The sequence below is a fragment of the Pyricularia grisea genome (assembly GCF_004355905.1).
Source record: "Pyricularia grisea strain NI907 chromosome Unknown Pyricularia_grisea_NI907_Scaffold_18, whole genome shotgun sequence".
Classification (NCBI taxonomy): Eukaryota; Fungi; Ascomycota; class Sordariomycetes; order Magnaporthales; family Pyriculariaceae; genus Pyricularia; species Pyricularia grisea.
This window is the reverse complement of record NW_022156730.1, coordinates 1-17,480: the sequence shown is the minus strand read 5'-3', so window position 1 is coordinate 17,480 and position 17,480 is coordinate 1. Positions and strand designations below refer to the sequence as shown.

The following is a 17,480-nucleotide window of genomic DNA, read 5'->3' as shown; positions in this document are numbered from 1 at the left end:
TTCAAATGCGCATCTGGGGATTGTCTGTCCTTGTTCGATAGGTATGGAGTATGGTTGTCGCCGTCTTGGCTCGTGCAACTTGCTGGCAAGGCAGTGCTGCGAACTTGTGCACGGCCAGGATAGTTGGATGCGGTGCCAAAACGACTGCTATACTGATTTGCTGTCAGTTTTTGAAGCGTATTATCCGTTATTAAGCCGACTATTTGTGCAGATCCGCTTTTAGCCAATACTTTGCCAACGTCAAAAAATCGGCAAGAGTTGTAACAACCACTTGATCGGTGTCATCGTCAGCAACTACTTCTCCAACGATGTGTATCTTCTGACGAGAGGCTTGCTTGGATGCCTCTTTGCAGACTTCCAAACACTGGTTGGAGGCGTGAATATCCTCCTGCAATCGTAGCCTTTGTTCGTCACGCTCGGGGCCCTCATTCAACATTGTTGAACTGAGAAGGTTTTGAAGGTGGTGTATCGTTGCTACGATTTTATCTCGGCTCTGATCTAGCGTTTGAATGAGAGAGATGTGACCAACCAATGTCTTCGCATTTGCGAAGACGCTGGTCCTACCTCGGATCTCTCCAAGACCGTCAACCTGCGTTGCTCAAAGGCGCGACTTTGGATACAGCAAATTTCGCGCGGGACCGGTTCGACGCGGTTATCAATTTGACAGACGTAAGAGCCGACGGCATCGCTGTTTTTGGATTGTTATCGAGTCACATTTGGTCGCTCTTCTGAAACTACCAAAGTCGGGCATGCGTGTTGATGTGCCCAGAGCCAACCGACGTTCCTCCGAGCAGGCCGTTGGGCTAGAAATCACACTAGGTAACGAATTAAGAAACAGTAGACAAGATGGGGGTTTCAGTCCCTTTACAAGCAGTGCACGGCGTTATGTTTCGTTCTGAAGCAGCCAAGCCGTGAGCAGAACTTGACACTCAAGAACCACAACGCCGCCACGATCTCTTTGTTCTATCAACGTTGAGTGTTAGCCTGAAGATGGACGCTCCTAGCTGAGAGAAAAAAGTGATAGAACTAAAGAAGTGGAGAGGAGTCGGGACTCTGGTAACACGCGTGGCGCGTGAGCCTAGAGCCTCTGATAAACGCATTGCAGGGCGCAACCCAGCACTGGTTTTCTTTTGAGCATTTCACCCGCCCACTCTCGCGTTGTGTTTATGTAGATCTGTCTAACTGACGATACATACGGGCGTTCGTCGGTTTTTGTTGGGGAGAGCCAGCCGAGTGAATGCGCCAGGGGCTGCTTGTATTCTAGACATAAATTTAGATACAGCGTACGTAGGCACTAATTAATCTTCCAAATCTTGTTTTAGTCAGCTTGTTTTTTTCTCTCCCTTTGCTTCGTACCCTTCCAGTCTGTCCATGGCCCCTTGCCCTCTTTCGCTGTGATCAATGTTGACCCTCCGGCCCCCTTTCCTGGCACCACATTTACCTACATCGACTAGACTAGAACCAGATCGATTAGGTTAGGCCTACTAAATCCAGGCCCTTTTGCTCAGGTCCCGTTTGTGGTCCCTATTGGCCCGTGTAGGTCACCGATGTAGCCATAGATCGCGAAACAAAATATGACAGAAGAATTTAGGCATTTGCTCCAGATTCCTAGTCAAGCTGATAAAGTAATGCTGACTTTGGTTATCGACTAACTTGCATGCGATTTCACTGGTCGGTTATGGAAGCTGCACTTGTATTTGGATATTGAGTAACAAGCCCTGCCTGAATATTTTTTACGGGCTTTACGCTGTATGCCAGATTTCGACCGTATTTCCGTGTCTCCCTATAACCACGTTGCTAGACTGTGGTTCGGCTTTTTTTTCTCCTTGGGGCTGGGGTTTTTGTTTAAGCTCGTTTTTAGGATAGCGACGTCCGGCCAGTTCATCCTCAGATCGAGCCGAGTTTTTATTTTACGACTTGCGTGCGGTGTATTCGGCATTGCACAGATGTTGGCGCCCATATGACAACATTTTCGTTCAGTCGAATGGCCATTGTGACTCCACGATGGGCATATACGGCCATTCGTTATTTTCCAGCGAAGGGGATAGAGGCTGCGTTTGATTCTGAAGACCTAGTGGCAGTGGTTGTTGTACAATGTCCGAAATGGGGTTTTTTTCGATATGCCGCAATTTTGTGTTTGTTTCCGTCCCTGGCGATGTATTTATTTTGTCCAGATTGGAGGAGCTATTATCGCCTATAAGCCCATGTAGTTTCCGTGAGGCGTTTATCGTTGCTGCCGCAAATATATCGGCCTCGTTCAGGACTTCACAGGTAACCTTTAAAGTACCCGCAGCGCTGGTTTGTATTTGAGCGTTTTCCGCCGGGATATCGTTTTCGGTTTGTAGCGAGACGCGGCGTTTTTTTTTTCGCGGTTATCGTAGTAAAATTTCACCTATTGCAATAATTTCATTCTCACAGGATTATTTTGAGGCAGCGCGACCTTTTTTTGTGTGTTTAATGGTGGTATGGGGTGAATTCGCCGTTTTTGCGGTAATGGAGTTGAAGGCGGTGCATATATTGCGTTTACCAGTCCTCGAGTCGGATTGTGCTCTGCGGGGCGAGGGAGTCGTCGCGGGGGTGTATGGGGATTAATTAAATAAGGTTTCGAGATCGGATAATGGTGTGCTCGGCGGTTATAATAATGGCGGCGGATCATTGGCGACATTTCGGGTGGAAAATGATGGGCTAGGGACAATAGCGCCGGCTGGTATCGAAACGTCCAATTTAGGGCCAGCAGCTTTGTTTTGTGGCCCGGCCGCGGCGGTGCTGCCCTCGCCAGCGCGCTTTTAGTTTTGGAGTTCTTGGTTCTGTTTTGCAGCGCGTCGCCGGGCGCCCTCCTCCCGACCCCGCTGCATTTTGGCCCTTTTCTCGCGGTAGTACTCGTCGCGCTCCTTGCGTGCTTCTCGCACAAATCCGTCGAAAAACCTAACCATACTGTCGAACGACATTGTCTGGATCATGTTGAAAAACCACAGGGAACGGACGTCAATGTTATCATCAGCAGCGAGAAGAATTCCGTATTGGACAACCGCTTCAGAGATGCTTTCAAGGTCAGCGAGAAGGTCACTAGCTATCTGCAGCAGATCGACAGGTCTGTCTCTTTATCGAAGCCATGGGTAAAATTTATCACCGATGCGCTTCAAGTGGTCCCAAAAGAGAGGCCTTCCGCACATAATTTGTATCTTTCTGTTCACGAAGCGCTTCACCCGGAGAAGCACTCCAGCCATAGGGACGCAAAAACAGAGCCTTCCGGCAGTCCTACGACACTATCTGCGCCTCAACGGAACTCCAGTACCAATATTTCACCACTTACAACTAACCAAGACGAGAAACTCTCGGGATCACTACCGTTGGAGCAAATTTCGAAGTTTGACACAGTAGGTGCAATTACAAGTCATAGCCCAGTTACACAGAGAAGAAAATTTTTCCTAAACTCACGGGAATCGGAGGGAGAGGCCAAAGACCCAAGTTGTAAGCACAGATTGGCCGGAAATGCTAAGTTCGGATGCTTCGCAAAGTGCGGGATGATTTACTTGGCAAACAATGAGATTTATATCTGGAATATAACATCACCGACAGGCCGTGGGGAGGCCGATTATTGTTCACTGCCACACAATCCCAAAGGAAACAGAGTGTATGGGCTGGCGTCGCTGCAGGTGGAAACTACATTGTTCTATACGGGTATAAGCAGGAAAGGGGTTATTTATCGAAACCCATATTCGCCGGATAAGACTATGGAGATAGCATTTTCTCGTGGTCACTGGGGAGTTCTTTCTTTATATCTTCGTCATAAAAAAGCTTTGAACAATTCGTTTCTAAACGGCGTTTGCTAACAGTTAAGCTACCTAACCTTTAGATTCATACTTTGCTGCTTGGAAGCGAGCAAATGAGCATTTTGAATACATCCCACTGGGAGCGCCGAACTACGTTCGATGGCCCTGGCTAAATCAACAAGGCTGCTGTCTCGTGTTAAAATCACATTGCTCTATTCAAATGTGGGAGTCTGCTGGTGTTTAATGCAAACAATCCCAATTAATCGGCGATTGAATTGAAAGAGAAGCCGGGCATTATGTTCGATCTTGCATTTAGCAAGGATGGTGACTACCTGTATATGTCCGGAACGACCTGTGACTGCATTGTTCTTATTTACAAGATACTACTTGACGGCAATCGCCTAGAAGGCATTAACCATGTGGCTACACCGAAGTACAAGCTCGTGAGTTTACCCTGGCCCAAACAAAGAGATTTAACCGCATAATAAGGGGACACCCATGCCATTGGCCCATCTAAAACCATAGCTCTCTAACCGTCATATTTTTGCTCAATACTCTAGACTGACCGGGATGGTTCTGAGTTTGATTCTGTGCGACTATTGCCGCAAAGATCCTCTCAGGGCTGCTTTATTGGCACGTCCCGCCTTAATAGTCTGCTTCTCTGGCAGGCTGTCAAAAGCAATGACGGGAATTTATATATTTTGAAGACTGAGACCTACGAAAAGGTTATCGCTGCCGCGACGCAAGGCAGCCGAATCCTGCTTTTGATTAAGAGAAAGGGCCTGTATCAGTATGACATCGAGCGAGGGACGTCCGGGCCGCGGCTCTGCAACCAGTCTTATCTCGGCAACCCCAAATTCAAACGCGAGCCTGCAGAAAATGCAATCTTGCGTATATTTAGCCTCGGAAATTGCGTGTGGGTGTCGGTTTTTTATGCCAAAGGGGAAGCTGAGGCTTTCGAGTTTTTGCCGCTCGACCGGCCTTCCTTGGATCCGAGATGACTTCCAGGGCCATACTAACCCTTCGAAATACCCCTTAATACTCAAGAGTCCTATCCACCAACCGGCCCATCGGAGGAAAGGCTATGCTGGTATATGGTGGCTTTATACAGAGGTCAACAGGTTGTTTGAAGCTAAGATTCATCGGCGGTAAAGATAAATTGTAAACTGCCTTGCCTACCTAACCAGTTAGATAACCACGAAAATGAGCCATTCATGCATGTAACCGTTGAAAAAGCACGCAGTGGCGGGCACTATCACGTCACTGTGTAGGCGTACAAGACCAAACCTTACTGTGTCAACAACGATTATTCGCTTCTACAGTTACCAATCGTCCTTCCACCTAGTGCGTGAAGCCAACAAAAGAAAGAAAAAAAGAAAGAAAAAAAGATACAACACCGAGGATTCCCCAGTGGTCACCCACCCGAGTACTAGTTCGGCCCTCTACTCGCTCAGCATGTCGGGCTTTCCATTTAGCGTCTGCTGCTTCCTCGGATTGAAAATTCGACGCCAGACGCTTGAAAAGGGCTGGGAAAAGGCGATAATAGCAACATCCATCAAGAGGATCTACTAGAGTATTTTAATTGGCCATCAAAAACTCTCGTTGATTTATGGGTGCGGGTTTATATGGTACTGCATGAATATTCAGCTGATTGTCCACCAAAGGGGACTACTCTACTGCAAGTCACGTCAAGATACTATGTTACTCCAAGCACCCATTGTTCCCTTGTCTGCATCGCCAGCCCAGTTGTCGATCATTGCAACTTTAGTAGTGGATTCCGTCTTTGGATTATAGCCCACTTACATTCGAATTTTATATCTGGCGGTAGATTTTTTGCGCCTCCTCGTATTTCTCTGATTTTCGAGCAATGATACCATGTTTTTTTATACTACTGAGTGTGGACGGATTCTCTGGGCCCAGTGCCTTTTCCCTAAATGCCAATGTTTTCCGGTGCATCTGATCTGCCTTCTTATACGTGCCAAACAAATTGTGCGCCCAGTCCAGGTTCCAAATGCTGATTTAACCGACGGGACGCTTTCCCAATATCCCGGTTTTGGGCCGTTAGGTGCTTTCTAAATTAGCAAATGGCGAACAACTTGGACAAAATGGCATAAGCAAACTGCTATCGTGTTATTAAGGTAGCAACACCACCAAATTGTTATTCTGTTACAATTAAAAGGCAATTGGATTTGTTAAGAACAGGCCTTATAAAGGCCCTGCGACCGCACGTTAAGTGCAGTTGGCTGCATTTTTCATGCGCGCAGCCAATTGAACAGCGGCATAACTAACAGGTTATGAGCCCGGAGATGTTCGTAGCTAGTGCATCAAAGTGCATTTTGCACCGTTGGAAAGCCTGAATTTCAGGCCATGTTTTGGTTATTGTTGCATCCCTACAGCACGTATAGTCGTGAGGATATTGCGATATTTGTCGCGGGGTCGCTATATTAGCGTTTGACTCAGGCCGATAGTGCGTGTTTTAAGCTTTCGGTTCGCGATTTAGGGCCAAGACCCCTGCAATTCGCTGGCAAATCGCTGCAAACACCCACTAAGGGGCCCAGATTTGATAAGATAGCCCGCTAGCTATTGCAACGAACATTAGTCTGTAGGTTACCTTGCACCCACTCAACGAACGAAATTCGATTCGTTGCGTGCACCTGGATTGGTACATATACCAGGGCACCCATTAGTTGTGGATTTCAGGGATTCCAGCCCTGTATTTCCAGTGGATTCGACCGCTGTAAATAGCAATAAGCCCTATATTTTGGCACGTATAGGCCTATAATCGTGAAAAGGCAAACGGTTGTAGAAAATCCTAGATTTGGGTATTTACCCTCAGGCGACTAGGTTAGTTGATTCTCAACTATAATTTAGGCCACCCTAAAATGGAAGACAGCCCTATGTCGGGCCTCCCATAAGTTCTTAACTACTGTGAGTTCAGGATTTTGGACGTAGCGGCCCAGCAATCTTATCACCACCAAACATGTCTGATTGACCCCCCCATCAGCGACCATTTGTAGCCACTAAACAGGCTGTCTGTCAGCTGCATGAATTTGGCATAGCGAGTCCTCGCCCAATGGAAAGTGGACTTCTACTTTTGGACAGGTTTCGTCAGCCAGCAGGGTTGAAGATGTGGTCGCAAGCCAAGTAGCCGTCAGCACACAGGCGAAGTACCCCTCCTTTCGCTACTGAGAGCAGTGCAGTCTTTTATAATGTCCGGGCCATGGTTCACCAAATACCTCTTTATGTTGCTGGGTAGCAAATAAAACAGGAGTGCCATCAGCGGCCCGATAAACAAGGCTTCAATTATGATAATGTATCTCGTCGGGTTTAATTTAATGTCCAGTTTTGATACTGGTCGGGACTATCTCCAGCTCCGACTAAACGGATTCGAGATTACCTCCTGGGTATGGAGTGGAATTTTCATCACTTTATACAGTGTTAATATGTTCGCGCAATTTATGACTTTAGTGCCGGTTTTAACTGGGCTGGAAATTACCATGTAATATCTTTTAAAATGATAAATTTTGCTGGAGTTTGAGCACTTGGTTACCGCAGCTCAAGTGGCTAGAGGTTCCATTCACGATTTTATTGTTTAACTATGGTTGAGTTTGCAACATGCGTCGCGAGGTGACCAAGACGAATTTCCATTATTCTTGTACTCGATTAGGCCCGTACTACCTCAGATTCCCGGCTATCTTGGGTATACTTGCGCTCCATATGGGCTTTGTACAATGGGGTGGACGAGGGCACAAACTATTATAAATGCAATTAACGTATACATAAATTCTAATTATGCTGCGTTTAATTAACTAAGCGCCATCGGTCAGATCTTAATCCCGTTCCTCAGCACGAACGACGCGACGACCCGAGCGACGCGCCACCGCCTCTAACGTCCGTTATGTAGCTTGAGCTACGTCTGAGTTGGCACCTGCCGCCGCCCTAGTCTACCTAGATGGCAACACCCTGTTCCCTGATTGTCCGCCTACTCTGCCATGCCTGACTGTGACAGTGAGGCTGTTACAGGTCCATATTCCTTTGGCAAGGGATAGTTCTTCTCCTAGTAAGTGATGGTTAATATTTACGAATTGCTTAGCATATTATATTTAATTTAAAACTTACTAGCATCTTCGAAGATGGTGGCCAAGATTCTGTTTTCTCAGAATCGTATGTAAAATATTTGTTGTTCTGTTCTATTACAATATAAATACGAGCTCCGCACAATCGTAGCTCCTCGAGTTTTCGAAATATGGTTTTCCGACGTTTCCTGATTTTATTTTGGAAAAGACTTGTCGACTTTTTTAGGGGAGCTGCGGTGTTGTAAATATTTAACATTGGATGAGTGGGCGATCGGCTTTGTATTTCCAGCTATTTATTATGATCTTGTGCGAGGTGATTGGTGCAACTAGTCGGACGTATGAGTATTTTGCCTTGGTGACGTACTCCAAGTGCAAGATTGATAGGATTGAGGTTCTACGAGGGAGAAAGCTATATAACATGCGCCTGCGTACTGCTAAATGCGAATCAACTATGTAGGTTGCCAACCTCTTGTGCATGTGGTTGCGCGTGGCCAGGGTCGGTGCAACACCGGCATCAGCTGAAGGCGTAGCCCCCTAACAGGACGCAGGGTTATGCGAATTGATCCAATGCCTACGATGAGTCTGCTTCCAGGTTCCAGGTGTTAGTTCAGCCGACGGGACGCTCTCCCAATATCCCGGTTCTGGGCCGTTAGGTGCTTTCTAAACTAGCAGAGGGCGAACAGCCTGGACAGAAGGGCATGAGCAGACTGCTGTCGTGTCACTAAGGGAGCAACACCGCCAAGTTGTAATTCCGTTACAATTAGAAGGCATTTGGATTGGATCTTTTAGCGCTGCCAAGAAATTTGATGCTGTTAGCAGCGAGCAGGACTTAAACCCCAATCTCGTCAAGGTCGTGTGGAGCTTGGACGTGACTAAGACGGTAAGGCGGAGGATTGGCTGGGGACATGGACCCGAAGCATTCATGGACCCTAAATCCGACGGTTTTTCAGTACCAACCTTGCGCAACCGCCCAGCGATTTCTGTCTTAGCCAGAATATCCCACAACGGCAGGCGCTGGGCGGACTGTTTCCCAGTCGCATAATCAACATACAATGCCCAATGCAACAGGAAAATGCTTTTGCTCAGCGCTGGGCCAGAGTGAATTGAACATTAGGCGCAGCTACCCCCAATTTATCGCCCAAGCCACTAGACACAGCCGATTCACTTACGTAGCTGGGTTGATACACTCCCTTTAGGGATAGCGTAAAATATTTTTAACATAATATCTTCGCCGTCGCTCAACTGTCCAACGCAAGCAATGATGGCTCTCTGATGATGCGTTATCTCAATCAACATGACTGTCATCGATGTTTGTTTGAATGCTAAATATGGGGAATAGCCTAGCCTGTTCTTAGTTCTACCTGCCACTTGGGAAGACATCTGTTGGTCGTCCACTAAAGTAATGATTAGCGGCGAACAGCGTGTCCACTGAGCTAGTCCCCTGCCTGTCAAGCACCGATGCCAGGTTGTTTATGCTGTTAAATATCGACGGGCTTTCTAGGCCCAGCACCTTTTGTCTAAATGCCAAAATTTTCCGGTGCATCTGCACTGCCTCTTCGTGTTTTCCCGGGCTACCAAGCAAGAATCCCAGGTTATTCATAGTCATGAATGAAAACGGGTTCTCAGGGCCTAGGACCTCGTATAGGGAGCGCGAGAACCAAAGGCACCGCGGACCTGTTCGCAGGAAAAGACCCCTTAACCTTGACAATCATCGTGAAAAACTCAACGCCAACAGCGAGCTGTATAGGTGATCCAAATTGATGGCGCGCTTGGGTTATAATTATCAGCATTTCAGCCCTTCCTGTCCTTCACCTATAGTAGGTACGCAATAGCCCTGTTTTCTGCTCAAGACACAAAAAACAGTTAGATAGGTACCTGTAAGCATACCGCCAAGAGCTGTTACTCTTCAGAGCTTCGCACAGAGGTGGCGGGCCTCCCGCGTCGCCAACATAACGCAGTGTAACCAACCTGGGGACTCGATTGGCCTGAGTCATCTGGCAGCCCCGTTTCTATTATTGCATCGCAGGTCGCTGCATGGATGCTTTGTTGGCAGCAAATGTTGCATTTTGAAGGTGGCACCGAGGTGGTGTTACTCGGGCCAAGCTGGAGCGCATACTACCACGTTTATAGCGAAGTTGTACGTGCTTTCTCCTACCAATACTATCTCAGAGACAGGCAGCCCTACAGGCAAAAAAAAAAAAAATACTCTGCTCCTGGGACTGCCGAGGCATTGGTGAATCTTCAGCCCAATAGGCACATGGTTTGTCATTTGCGCAATGTTCTTATTGGGAACTTGATTCAAGTTTCAACCTATTACGGCCCCCTAGAAGTCGTTTCTATAGCAGATGCATGAAGGAAAATGGTATCACCAGCTTATCATGGTTTCCAATTACCGAGCTGATAATCGTATTTAGGAATCGGTCATACGAGCTTCTGGCATCGATAACGGGGATTTTTAACTTGAGACCACCAAGATTGCCAGTTAGATTTCTTGCTCTGTGAAATGTTTTAAAGATTTCTCCACTCTTCAATGAGCCGCCCAAGGTACCTTCGGCGCATATGGTTTGTCTTGTCTTTGTGTTGAAAGATAAGGGTGGTGTGCACGCCGGTCTTTGCCTGATCTCTATTGGACACCCTGTGAGTCGTCACGGCTACCAGACTCCAGCTTAGAGATTGTGATGCAAGCCGCGGTCAACGGCAATCAGCTTCATTCAGACCAGAACACGAACGTGGTGTATAATTATAAAATGAGTTTATTGGACGAGACTTCTCGGCGGCTAATCGGTGGGCTTGTTGGTATGTTCTAGGATGTAAAAGCTATCGGCATTCCTTGGTTACGGAAATGTGCTGCTGCTGCTGCTGCTTTAAGCCCGAGGACGCGGTCAGGCTGTTTCACGAGAGATTAGAGTGTTTTAGGTGCTATCAAAATGGTCCTTCGAGCGTTAATAGCTATTATTACTTCGCTTCAACTGTCTTATGAAATCGCGCGTAATACCATACGGATTTCTTCCGGCCCTGCCATTTACCTGTGAGATCCATTCGTCACGCCTGATAGCAGATCGTGGCCTGAATCAAACTGACAGGAGAGTCTAAAGAAGACGATAGTGGAACGACTCGGCAAGATGCACGTTTCTCGAAATTGGCAGATGACATTCAATTATTAGAACAAGGCTTGGGACACAAAACTCAGTTATTTTCATCAATAACTCGAAGGCACCATCTAGGTACGACATGAAGTTCGCGATTCTTGAAAGTACAACGCTTTTTATATACCGATTCGCGATATTATCGATGAAAGCAATGGAAACTTCAGCGTCAAGTTCGAGTTGACTTGTAGGTGGTTTCCATCAAGGCACATTCCATTTTTAAGGTTAGTAACTGCTCTGCATTTCACCAGCCATATTAACAGGTTTTGTTGGTCCGCGAAAGCGCATTTTGGTGTCAGCTGAAAAGCTGCAGGTGCGGGTGATGGAAACGAGAAGGTCTGTGCTTGGAGAGGAACATCCCTCCACATTGGCAAGCATGGACAACCTTGCATTCATTTGGAAAGACCAAAAAACTGGGATTATGTAACTCAACTATTGCAGGACTGTGCTCGCCGTAGAGAGAAGGTTCTTGGTATAAATCACCCAGATGCAGTGGCTTCTGCTTCGGCTCTGCTGAAATGGAAGCTAGATTTTACTTAACTTTGTAATTTTGCATTGCGGAGCTTGTTAAAGACGCCTGAGATACAGGTGCGGTTGTGTATTGGTTGCCTTAACACGCCCAATCGAATCGAACCGGGGGATTTATTTGCCATCATTCCATCGCTACTTTCTGAGGCCGCCCATGGGCCAGCGGACATCAAACATTGCTACCTTGTTGTCCTCGCCGCCGCCGTTCGTGGTCGACGCTGTAGAAACGTGCTTACCCCTTTCGAGCACCGTTGCCATCTTGACCATGCGACGTCGGTACGCCGACCGTAGACCCTGGAGCCAACCAACCCAGCCTTGAAAGCCCCAGGAGGTCCTGCTGCTACTACCGTTGGCGTCGTCCCCGTCGGGCTCGGATAGCAGCCGCGCAATCACAACTTGCACGAAATCCGACGGCTGCTGCGTTGTGTCGTCAACAATAGAGAATAGGTGCTGGCACACGGTCGGGCTGGCCGTTATCCACCCGAGCCTGCAGCCTGGAGCAATCGACTTGCCCTGCGGATCAAATGCATCCGCCCCCCTTACCTCGTCCTGACGGGGACGACTTCGCCGCGACGGAGGCGGTCAAGACCGGGCGCGGGTACAAGTTCCTTCGGTTCTGCTTTGCGGCCATAGAAGAAGACCTGCTCGAGGAAAAGTCGGCGTCCTTTGTCGCTGCTTGCCGGGACTTTTGGTCGATCCGGAGGGAAGAGGATGTTGAAAGAATTATAAAGGAGGAGGAAGCCTACCAAGTTACCACCTTTTAAGCAAAAACTTGTACGCGTCGTTTCTGTTGAGATATGGTGTCGGGTGAGAGATACAAGTTTCTCTGATTTTTGTGATTACCTAGAAAACTTAGGCCAGAGCCATGGAACCCCATTTTGCAAGAGTTGTATTTTTATAAGAATTGTTTAGTTTTTTGATGTGATTAATTATTACTGCTAGAGTGGTTGAAGTATCCCTATGGTCCTGTGATTGCGTATATGTTTTTATGATAATTATTATTTGAGCTCCAAAAAGCAGGATTATTTACGTTCCACGTTTCGAGGCATTTCGGACAAGAGTAAATAATGTATTGGCCGATGAGGATCTCAAAAGAGCCGGGACAATAATAATCCACAAACGATTTGCAGAATGCAAAATGAGTTAATTTAGCACATTGGGCAGAAGTTAAGAAATAGATAAACAAACAGACCGTTTATAGTTATCTTCTACATTTTAGTTTATAAAAAGAGTGGTATACAGTGAAAATTTGGTCCAAAATACGAGCCCATTTAAGTGTTCCTTTAAACCAGTTTCGACCGGATTAAGCGTCAGAGCATGTTTAACAAATTAGACATTACCTTATGGGCGTATAGATTTATTAGAGAATATACCTATTTGCATTGCCCAATTTTATTGTGGTTGTAAACCCGCAACCTTTACAGCCAATTTATCCGTCGTTATCCGGTTCGCGGGAACCGTTTGCACTATTTGGGTGATTATATTCTCCAATAAGTCTGTGGAATCCAGTGTCGCCGAAGTATTTTTAATAAAAGAAAGCCATTTTTGCATGGCCAGCCTGGCGCCTGATCCAAGAAGCAGCGCCTCGTTGATAACCTATATTGGATGGGCCTTGCATAGTTCCGGCAGAGGGATTCTGCCAGTGAGGAAAAGCATTATTACCCCAAGTGCAAAAACGTCCCCTGGTGCACCGCGACTGGGGGTTCGACCCAAGAACTCACGTGGTAGATACTAAGGAGTCCCTCCCGTGTGATAGGTATGGGACGTGCTGTTTGGGATTTCCCTCGAGAGGCCAAAGTCGATGATAACAGCGCCGCGGTCTGGAGAGTAAAGAATGTTATTTGGCTTGATGTCGTTGTGCACGATCCTGTGGCTGTGGATATAGTAGAGCGTAGAGGACGTATTACATAAGACCTGGGATATATTGGCCGAAGATAGGGTGCAGTACGGGCCTGCCACCGTCGGTTTCCTGTAGTGAAGCAGACTCGGTGCCTTTACATGCTCCATGTAAAGTGCAAATAACCTGGAGTCGGCGTCGAACAGACGCACTATCGATGGCTGCAGCCGGACGGACCGCGATGGAGCGGGAGAGTTAGGAGCCGAATATTTTGGTATATATATATATATAAGGAAAGGGATATAACGTACGTGTTCCGACAGCCTTAAATGGTTTTTAACCTTCTGCACCCATATTTTACCCAAAATATAGATTTTTTGAGCTTTTTTGCCCGATTCGCCCTGTTTAACTGGCCCAGAGGGCAAGCGGATAACCTTGACGACTGCTGCTCCGTTGTTTTTTGGAGAAGAAGAGTGCTGGGCGGTGAAGACGTGACAGTTTTCTCTTATCGCGAGCTGCTTATCGTAGGTGACCGTGTACTCCTCACCATTGGGGCCGATAATTCTAGCTTTGTCTCCTGCGTGGAGGTATTGCATTGGATGGCCGCGAAAAGGCAGCAGTTCCCGTCCCGCAGCATTCGCAGTTGGAACTGAAGCCGGTGTTTTCGCTGATGCCGAGGGATGATCGAGTTGATATACAGCTTGAACGGGTATTGGTTGAAAAACAATGGTTGTTTTATCGTTTTTGTCAGGTTTTCTGAGTTTGCTTTTCTTGGATGGGCCTGGGTCCCCAGCCTGTGAGGAGGCGAGCTGTTTTTTAGTCCTTTGCAACGTTGTTTTCGCGTTGTTCGGTACAGTTGGGTTCGGTATGATTGAGATGCCGCTGCGAGCCAGGATGGAAAATTCCAGGATTTCTTGCCCAGAAGCTGCATAAATCGCCCAAGGTCCAGCCTTTAAAAGTTTAAAGTCATTTGGTTCGATTTCGACGGACTGTATAGACCGGGGAGTAGAAAGACCCTTTTTTTCCAGCTTTAACTTTACTGGCATTTTTTTTTTAGCAAGCGTTTTGAGTGTGATTGATTTGTTATTCAGGTTTTTCAGGATTATGCGATCGGCAGCGGGGTTAAAAACAAGTGTGCAGTGAAGCAGCTGCGCTGCATTCTTCGGTGGAATGCGCTGGCGAGCTTGGGTTGGGGGCATATAGGCCGTGGTTTGGATCGTTAACCCAATGTTCTCTTTGGACTGCGTGACGAATAATTTTTGATAGGCCAATGCACCGGGCAGCGCGGTGCCATTGGCGTTTGCAGCAACGTCGAGCACGGCCCGGCGGTAACGAGACGTAGCTTTAGCGCCGGCTTTAATGTCGCCCAGTGGATGAAGTTGAATTGTCACAGGTTGGCTCGGCGAGGCGTTCAAAATGATGCGGACATTCGGTGGCGTCTCGGCCGCCTTAATTTTATTAGCCTCCTTTTGTGAAGCCGCAGTAGTATTATTTTTATTTTGCTTATTTTGGCGTCGGATGAGCTCGCTTGAGTTGAACGGGTTGGTGGTGCCAGAAGGTGTTTTAGGTGAGGCGAGATAGACTCCATGCTCCTCCAATATCCGCGCAAATTCGGTTGATGGGATCGGCTCGGTGGTGCTGCCGGAAGCATTTGCTCCATCATCAATATTTACATCCATCATATCGCGTTATTGGAAAACGACTTGAGCAGGTCGAACAAGTTTCAAGATGCAGGAGAAGTTGCCGAGGGACAGTGAAGAATTAGACCTAGATTGAAGGTTGAAAGGTTCGATGAGCTAAAGACGTAAAAAGAGATAAGAAATGGCTTTAAAAATAGCTCAAGAGATGCGATATACATATGGAGCAAGAGCTGGATGGAGAGGTACAAAATATGAACAAAGAGTGAAGGGAAAATGAGAGCTACGAGGTGGTGGGGNGCCCCATTTGATGGCGGCCTCCTGGGAAGGACCCGACCTACAAAACCCGCCAGGCAGAAGCGCCCATCAAATGCAGCAATGTTCAAAAGGTTTATTATTACAGACTGAACGATTGGATAGAAGGCTTCTTTGGTTTGGAACGGCATATTGTTGATCACGATTCAGACCCACCAAGTTCGGCGACGCCAACACTCGAGGACAATTACGTGATATTCGCCATGAATTTGCTCAACTGCGCGTGTGCCTCCAATTTCAAGTGGATTACAACCACCACCAAAAAACCCAGCCACCATCTCCCAAGCTCCCTGCATCCATTTTGTATCGCCATTTTACCACCATGCGCTAGACTTGTTTCTGGATTTATCCATTATCCCCATTTTCCACCATGAACGGTACTCTGCCAGAGAAAAATTATTACACCGATTCTTACGATGCCAAATGGAGCTGGCCATTTTACAAGTTTTAATTGAAGCCCGACGCATTGTTCACGATTTTGCACGAAAGGTTCAACACGCGAAACTGCCCTATCCAAGACCCCTACGCCTTTCTACTCGATGTGCGCTTGTGCGCGAACGAATCGAACAATGTAGATGATTTCTACGCCAGGCTAGCAGCGCAGAAAGCCAAGCGAGTGTTTGAGCTGGAAGAAATCTGGGACAACGTGACGGACTTGATGGTATTCGACGAGAAGGGCCTTCTTTCGGATCGGATATGGACGTGCAAGCAGTGCAATAATTCGGGCATCAGTGATGTCATTACCCCATGCGAGCCCATGTCGACCAACGATACGCCCGAACTCCATTCCAAGTTTTTTTTCAATATGATCCAGACAATGTCGTTCGACAGTATGGTTAGGTTTTTCGACGGGTTTGTGCGAGAAGCACGCAAGGAGCGCGACGAGTATTACCGCGAGAAAAGGGCCAGAATGCAGCGGGGCCGGGAGGAGGGCGCCCGGCGACGCGCTGCAAAACAGAATTAAGAACTCCAAAACCAAAAGCGCATTGGCGAGGGCAGCACCGCCGCGGCCGGGCCATAAGACAAAGCTGCTGGCCCTGAATTGGACGTTTTGATACCAGCCGGCGCTATTGTCTTTAGCCCATTATTTCCCACCCGAGATGTCGCCAATAATCCGCCGCCATTATTACAACCGCCGAGCATACCACCATCCGATCCCGAAACTTTATTCGGTTAGTCCCCATACACCCCCGCGACGACTTCCTCGCCCCGCAGAGCATAGTTCGATTCGAGGATTGGTAAACGCAATATATGCACCGCCTTCAACTCCACTACCGTAAAAACGGCAAATTTACCCCATATCACCATTAAACACACAAAAAAAGGTCGCGCTGCCTTAGAATAATCCTGTGAGGATGAAATTATTGCAACAGGTGAAGCTTCACTACGACAACCGCGAAAAAAGAAACGCCGCGTTTCGCTACAAACCGAGAGCGATATCCCGGCGGGGAACGCTCAGATACGAACCAGCGTTGCGGGTACCTCAAAGGCTACCTGTGGAGTCCTGAGCGAGTTATATGGGCTTATAGGCGATGATGGCTCCTCCAATCTGGACAAAACGAATACATCGCCAGGGACGGAAACAAGCACAAAGTTGCGGCATTTCGAAAGAAGCTCCATCTCGGACATTGTACAACAGCCACTGCCACTAGGTCTTCAGGATTAAACGCAGCCTTTGTCCCTTTCGCTGGAAAATTACGAGTGGTCGTATGTGCCCATCGTGGAGTCACAGTGGCCATTCGACTGAACGAAAATGTTGTCATGTGGGCGCCAGCATCTGTGCAATGCCGAATACACCGCACGCAAGTCGTAAAATGAAAACTCGGCTCGATTTGAGGATGAATTGGCCGGAAGATGCGTCGGTGAATAAAGATTTTCAGCTAGTATTGGAACGTTGCCTTGTTCTGAGCCAATTAGAGCTCCTTGGGGGACGACAGTTGGTAGGCCAAGCTCAAATCAACAAGGTCAAAACGACGTAACATTTACACTCTTCTATCCCCGAAAACTTAGATGCATGACCCGGATATTTTTTAGCCCTCCAACTCACGACTGACCCACGTGGGTGAAGTCACCGTCCTATTCACGATAAGTCATCACTCTAACGTCTCGATAGGTTTGCCGTTCTTGATGGACTGCAAGTAATTCTCTGCCCTTGGGTGATACTTGAT

General features: G+C 47.5%; 8 protein-coding genes across 8 annotated transcripts; 1 reads left to right on the top strand and 7 right to left on the bottom strand.

The window, feature by feature from the left end:
* Position 1: 1 nt before the first annotated feature.
* PgNI_12579 (uncharacterized protein) lies at positions 2-1,373 on the bottom strand (the record flags this gene model as incomplete). Its single annotated transcript, XM_031132525.1, has 7 exons — positions 2-152; positions 201-589; positions 621-688; positions 715-803; positions 869-963; positions 1,197-1,260; positions 1,357-1,373. 7 exons carry the CDS (start codon positions 1,371-1,373, stop codon positions 2-4), a joined length of 873 nt encoding a protein of 290 aa, XP_030975962.1.
* Positions 1,374-2,786: 1,413 nt separating this feature from the next.
* Positions 2,787-3,227, bottom strand: PgNI_12578 (uncharacterized protein; the record flags this gene model as incomplete). The annotated part of the gene is made up of 2 exons (XM_031132524.1): positions 2,787-3,031; positions 3,131-3,227. The coding sequence occupies 2 exons, from the start codon at positions 3,225-3,227 to the stop codon at positions 2,787-2,789; spliced, it is 342 nt and encodes a 113-aa protein (XP_030975961.1).
* A 1,988-nt stretch (positions 3,228-5,215) lies between these two features.
* On the bottom strand, positions 5,216-5,530 carry PgNI_12577 (uncharacterized protein; the record flags this gene model as incomplete). Its single annotated transcript, XM_031132523.1, has 2 exons — positions 5,216-5,338; positions 5,471-5,530. The coding sequence occupies 2 exons, from the start codon at positions 5,528-5,530 to the stop codon at positions 5,216-5,218; spliced, it is 183 nt and encodes a 60-aa protein (XP_030975956.1).
* Positions 5,531-7,514: 1,984 nt separating this feature from the next.
* Positions 7,515-8,227, bottom strand: PgNI_12576 (uncharacterized protein). The gene is made up of 2 exons (XM_031132522.1): positions 7,893-8,227; positions 7,515-7,830 (listed from the first exon to the last, which is right to left on the bottom strand). Exons 1-2 carry the CDS (start codon positions 8,103-8,105, stop codon positions 7,756-7,758), a joined length of 288 nt encoding a protein of 95 aa, XP_030975958.1. The 5' UTR covers positions 8,106-8,227; the 3' UTR covers positions 7,515-7,755.
* Positions 8,228-11,658: 3,431 nt separating this feature from the next.
* Positions 11,659-12,154, bottom strand: PgNI_12575 (uncharacterized protein; the record flags this gene model as incomplete). Its single annotated transcript, XM_031132521.1, has 2 exons — positions 11,659-12,017; positions 12,067-12,154. The coding sequence occupies 2 exons, from the start codon at positions 12,152-12,154 to the stop codon at positions 11,659-11,661; spliced, it is 447 nt and encodes a 148-aa protein (XP_030975955.1).
* Positions 12,155-12,915: 761 nt separating this feature from the next.
* On the bottom strand, positions 12,916-15,039 carry PgNI_12574 (uncharacterized protein; the record flags this gene model as incomplete). Its single annotated transcript, XM_031132520.1, has 3 exons — positions 12,916-13,119; positions 13,186-13,219; positions 13,256-15,039. The coding sequence occupies 3 exons, from the start codon at positions 15,037-15,039 to the stop codon at positions 12,916-12,918; spliced, it is 2,022 nt and encodes a 673-aa protein (XP_030975957.1).
* A 9-nt stretch (positions 15,040-15,048) lies between these two features.
* On the bottom strand, positions 15,049-15,443 carry PgNI_12573 (uncharacterized protein; the record flags this gene model as incomplete). The annotated part of the gene is made up of 2 exons (XM_031132519.1): positions 15,049-15,156; positions 15,339-15,443. 2 exons carry the CDS (start codon positions 15,441-15,443, stop codon positions 15,049-15,051), a joined length of 213 nt encoding a protein of 70 aa, XP_030975960.1.
* Positions 15,444-15,682: 239 nt separating this feature from the next.
* Positions 15,683-16,276, top strand: PgNI_12572 (uncharacterized protein; the record flags this gene model as incomplete). The annotated part of the gene is made up of 2 exons (XM_031132518.1): positions 15,683-15,756; positions 15,802-16,276. The coding sequence occupies 2 exons, from the start codon at positions 15,683-15,685 to the stop codon at positions 16,274-16,276; spliced, it is 549 nt and encodes a 182-aa protein (XP_030975959.1).
* Between the last annotated feature and the right edge of the window lie 1,204 nt (positions 16,277-17,480).

What these genes read in the sequence shown, in the direction of transcription:
- PgNI_12576 (XM_031132522.1), bottom strand. Translation starts at nt 8,105, where the DNA reads ATGTTAAATATTTACAACACCGCAGCTCCCCTAAAAAAGTCGACAAGT. An exon ending in CACCATCTTCGAAGATGCTA is followed by an intron (nt 7,831 to 7,892) that starts GTAAGTTTTAAA and finishes ATCACTTACTAG; the next exon opens with GAGAAGAACTATCCCTTGCC.